General features: G+C 32.5%; 1 protein-coding gene across 1 annotated transcript; it reads right to left on the reverse strand.

The window, feature by feature from the left end:
• Positions 1-771: 771 nt before the first annotated feature.
• LOC141600435 (uncharacterized) lies at positions 772-3,495 on the reverse strand. Its single transcript, XM_074420673.1, has 5 exons — positions 3,233-3,495; positions 2,337-3,061; positions 1,878-2,240; positions 1,552-1,766; positions 772-1,315 (listed from the first exon to the last, which is right to left on the reverse strand). The coding sequence occupies exons 1-5, from the start codon at positions 3,349-3,351 to the stop codon at positions 1,031-1,033; spliced, it is 1,707 nt and encodes a 568-aa protein (XP_074276774.1). The 5' UTR covers positions 3,352-3,495; the 3' UTR covers positions 772-1,030.
• Positions 3,496-5,004: the final 1,509 nt, after the last annotated feature.

Consider the following 5,004-nt stretch of genomic DNA (forward strand, 5'->3'; position numbering starts at 1 on the left):
AACATTACATATAAGCTTAGTTAAATTTGAGTTTTGACGGGGAAAAAAATTAAATCTAACTTATAAACTTTAATAAGTTCGAAAAAAATACACATATGCTAAAAAACAAATAAAGTTTGATGTAATAAGCTCAGAAAAAATACATATATATACTCAAAAACAAAACAAAAAGTTTAAGGTAGCATATCCGATGTATATTCTTTTTATAGTAGGAAAATAATAACTAACATTATTTTATAAGTTATTAGATTATTATTTTTGCCGAGTGTTGGCTATCATGTTATTGTACATTTGTGCCTCCTGTGACTGTTACTCTATTAAGATCTAGAATATGTCCACGCCTCAAATTCCAGGTTTCACTTTGATGGTAGACTAATGAGAAAATATAGTAGTCCATGTATTTTGTTTATTCACCCTACTACCTTAGCTATTCATATGTTATTCCTCATAACATATGCACACATAAATGATTTATAAATTAATCAAAGCACACATAATACATCACTAAATGTGTTTAATTACCATATCGATGGGGCAACTCAATTTGATTACCAATAGAATTGGCGTTTTTATCCACCTTAAATATGAGTGTCACAAAATGAGTTGCCCCATCAATGATCCAACTAAACCGGACTCACTTGGAATTGCAATCGCGGCATGTCAATACTTGTACGTTTTATGCTTTGCGCAAATAAAAAAATGTGTACCAACCTTATTTACCTTGTCTTGTACTTATAATAAAAAAAGAGCACTAGATTAATTTTTACAGCCTTTTCAACAACAAACATAAATCTTATGAAACATTATTATAAACCATATGATACTGAGTACATTATTAGTTTGTAAGTTGAACAAACTCACAATTAAATTCATACAAAAATTTGTTTATATACACAGATATTATTGTATAACCTAAATGATGAGACTGGTAAAAAAAAGGTACCGGAATAGATATTTGTCTGTCATATGACTATACTCTAACTGATTTTGTAGTAGTGCTAGGATATTGATGATCATAGTTTACTTATAGTTATGGGGAGTCTACTACCAAAGTGCTTTTGGTAGGTGGATATCCTGGGAAGAAAAGAGGCGACGAATCTCTTTGCAACTTCCTTTCAAAAACTCTTACTTTATCCATCTTATCTTCACACCATTTTAACTGTTGCTGTGTTAACAATGTCATCCTCAAGACTCTTGATACTACTTCTATGTCAATTGAAGCCATCAAAATCTCCATTTCTTCTTCTCTTTCAATCTTTTTCTTTCGGAATAGTATACTACTCTTGCGTTCTACTTCTTTCAGTTTCATCTTCTTCTGCAATACAACCGGATTTACTTATCATATCTGAAATACTCTTCTTTCGCAAACTATATACTTGTGTAGGCCAGTTTTACACAAATTTATGTTAAAACGAGATCTTTTAGTAACCATTTTTACCCACTAATAAAAGAGTTGTATGCGTTAGGATCTGTTTTAGAACTCTATTAGTGTAAAACCACCCAACACAAGAGTACAAGACCAACAGAGTATGATTGAGGCATAAAACAAACCTTCTTGCAATGGTTTTTGACCACATGAAGAACAGCCGGATCAACGGACCGTTTTTGTCGTCTTTTAAAAAGACCAGTAACAACTTCACAATGAGTCTTCCTGTCTGCTTTAAGAAACTTCATAAATGTTCGAATTGAATCTTGAAGAATTGAAAGGAATGATGCTGATGTAACTCTTGCGCTCAGAGCTTCTTCCATGTCTTCCCCTTCATAATCTTGTAAACAAAAAAATTAATAATTACCAAAATCTTACGAGGATTGAAAACAGTTTTGCAGCGTAAATAAATTGAAAATGATCATGGCATTGTTTCTTGATTAATAATTACCATGATACTCAGGAACTTGAAGTAAATTAGGAGCAGAACATCTGATACGTGCATAAATGTGAGGCCTACGACCGCGTTCATAGGGCTCATTCTCAATGTAACGCTGGAGAAGTACTTGAAACTGTTGGAACTGCTGAGCTACATAAGCTGGGCAGCTAGGGTCGCAAACTCGTTTTCGCAGGAAGGTGGCATAGTTCCAGTTGAGTGCTTCCCATGCTAAGCAAATCTGACCCACATACGCTGCCTCCAATTCATCATATGTCTTGTTATAGATTTGGTCCCAAGAGTTCTGCTTTTGACCCAACTTATGTACAATCCTTTGAGAGATTGATCTCGGCTCCACCTTAATTGACCTCATTGATTCTAAATACACCAAAACTCCATTTTGTTAGTCAGAATTTGACAAGAAAATAATATAAAATGTGTTAAGAAGTTATGCAATACGGTTTCAGTGTATACCTGTTTCATGAAGTTTTTGAGCGCTAATCTTGTCAAGAAAGAGCATCTCTTCATCATACTTGTGATAAACTGTGTAAGACTCCCATTTGGGACAGCTCCTTGAAGACGACGAAAATGGGTCTTCTGTGCCTGAATCAGGAATTGAGCTTCTCCATTCAGAAGAGCTTTTTGATGTAGATCCTACCGTGTTTGTATCTTCAAATCTCTCATATTTCTCTATCTCTACAACTTGTAATGACTTGTTGCCCTTTGATTTAGGTAGGTCGAAAATAAGAAACTTTTCATCCCTACTCAAGTTTGTAACCTTGACATCTTCTGTGTTCATGATCTTTTGGCTGTGCTCCTTCAATTCAATGGCACTCGGGTATATTGTAGCACTACTTACCCCATAATCATTAAAATCATGAGGTTTCTCATCAAGCTCAGAGTCAGAGCTACTACAATCATCTTCAACATAAAAGATTTCACCGTCAAAGTTTCCAACTGCGTCTTCAAAAGAGCTCCCACATGATGAGCTGCTATGTTCATGCTCTGTACCATGTTTATATTCTGACATAAACATCAGGCCTTGGCCATTATTCACTATATCAGCAACAAGATGGTTGTTAATAACATGAGAATGTCCAACTTCAGATATCTCCTCCTCCTCCTCTTCTTCGTCTTCATCCTCATCTTCGTATTCCTCTTCATCAGACCATAAGACATCATCAGAGTCATCCTCATTTCTAGAAAGGAGAAAGAGGCCAGCTATAAGATAGCAGCACTAACAAGTAACAAGTCATGCATTGATGCATATATAGTAGATAAACAGTTAATGTTACATGTACAATACTCTTTGCAACGTCGATTATTTGAAGGAATGGAAGAAAACATAATAAAGTTAGTAAGAAGTTTACCTTAAAAAATAAGTGAAGAGGTTGACAAACAAGTAGAAGAAGAGGAGGAAGAACTTAATTAGAACGGTGATAATATTGGAGAAGAGCTTTGTACAAATTAAAAGGCTTTTCTTTAACATGGCATTCTCTTTGTGATTTTCTTCACTTTACAAAGCTCAATTGGTAGGTAATGGATTTTGATTACTTAGTAGGATACACAATTGCATTATTTATCTTCCCCTTTTTTTTTCAATCAAGCTTTTTGCCTTTTGCTTTTTTTCTTTTTTGAAGTTTACTTGTGGACGTCATACACGATTTCAACCTGAACATGACATTTAATGTTTTGTTAATACTGTCTTCAATTCTCCATAGAATATTATATGGCCAATTGGCCAGGATGTGGCTTGTTGAGCAAATAAACGCTGATTTTCAGCTTTTCTAGTTCAATTCTCAGTCCCATGTTATACAAGTAAGGCTAGAAATGGACATTGATAGAGTCAAATAGTGTCGGTTTAATTCAGTAATTTTAGTTGAATAAACATGTCACACAGCCGGTTTTGACCGTTAATCGTTAGAAAACATGTCATAAACATGTCACAAAGCCAATTTTGGCAGCTCTATAATTTATAAATAGTCCAAAGTTTGAGATTTTAGATCTCGCCTTTCATTCAATAATTTTCATCTCTTGTGGTAGTTAGAAAACTTGTATTAGGAGAGAAGAAATGTAATCTTTTGCGCTTTGATTTATGATAATCTTTCCATTAATCTTAGATTTATCTATGATTTTGGAAGGCTAAACCTCTTTCTTGGTGTAATTTGGATAAGCTCTACTTTCCTTTAGCATTATAAGGATCTCTTTCTTTCTTCAATAATTATTGTACTTCCCTTTAATTTCATGTTTATGTTGGGTGATTGTGTATTAGGAGTAACTAGGTTTCTTGCCCGGCTACGCCCGGGCTATATTTATTTACCATTTAAATTTTATTTTCTATGAAATATGATATGCTAAATTTGGTTAACACATACATTTACAATTTATATCTTGAAATTATAATGAGATGTAAAAATCATCAACAAATTATGAGACACGTTCACCACTCCCGCTGTTAATATTATTACTTTCACTACATCCCTTGTTAATACTATTTTTTCGGTTAAAATCATATATTTAAATAAAATTAATATTTTCTTAAAATCGAATTGTTAGTTAATTTTTCATACTCTCTCCGTTGTTCCTATGTTACTTTCATTACATATGTTGTGGCTACTATTACTTTCACTCCTCCCGCCGTCATTATTTTTTTATTCACTACTCCCGTATTTATTATTGTTAATTTCACTACTCCCCTTACTGCTAGTATGACTTTCACTACTCCTGCTGCTATTATTGTTGCTTTTACTACTCACAATGCATCGATTAACTTACCAATCGATTCAACAAATATAATATTATCAGATTTATATTTAAATAAATCTGAAATATTAAATTAAAATATTATTAAAGAGTAATTATTATTTTTTATTAATTAAATTACAAATTTAATGAATTAAGAAATATTAAATTTTTTGGAAATCTAGATTGATTTATTTACCTTTTAATTGTTTTCAAAAATATAACATATTTATATTATATTTGTGTATGTTAAATAACTAACATTTTTATACTAATTAATATCATAAGTGGGGCTTGTTTATTTTAAGAAAACTTACCATATTTTGGTATTCTCTAAATTTATATTTCAACCAAAACTATATAATATTTACATTGAAGTCCCTTGTTCAGGTCCATCACA

This window comes from Silene latifolia, chromosome 9 (genome assembly GCF_048544455.1).
Source record: "Silene latifolia isolate original U9 population chromosome 9, ASM4854445v1, whole genome shotgun sequence".
Lineage (NCBI taxonomy): Eukaryota > Viridiplantae > Streptophyta > Magnoliopsida > Caryophyllales > Caryophyllaceae > Silene > Silene latifolia.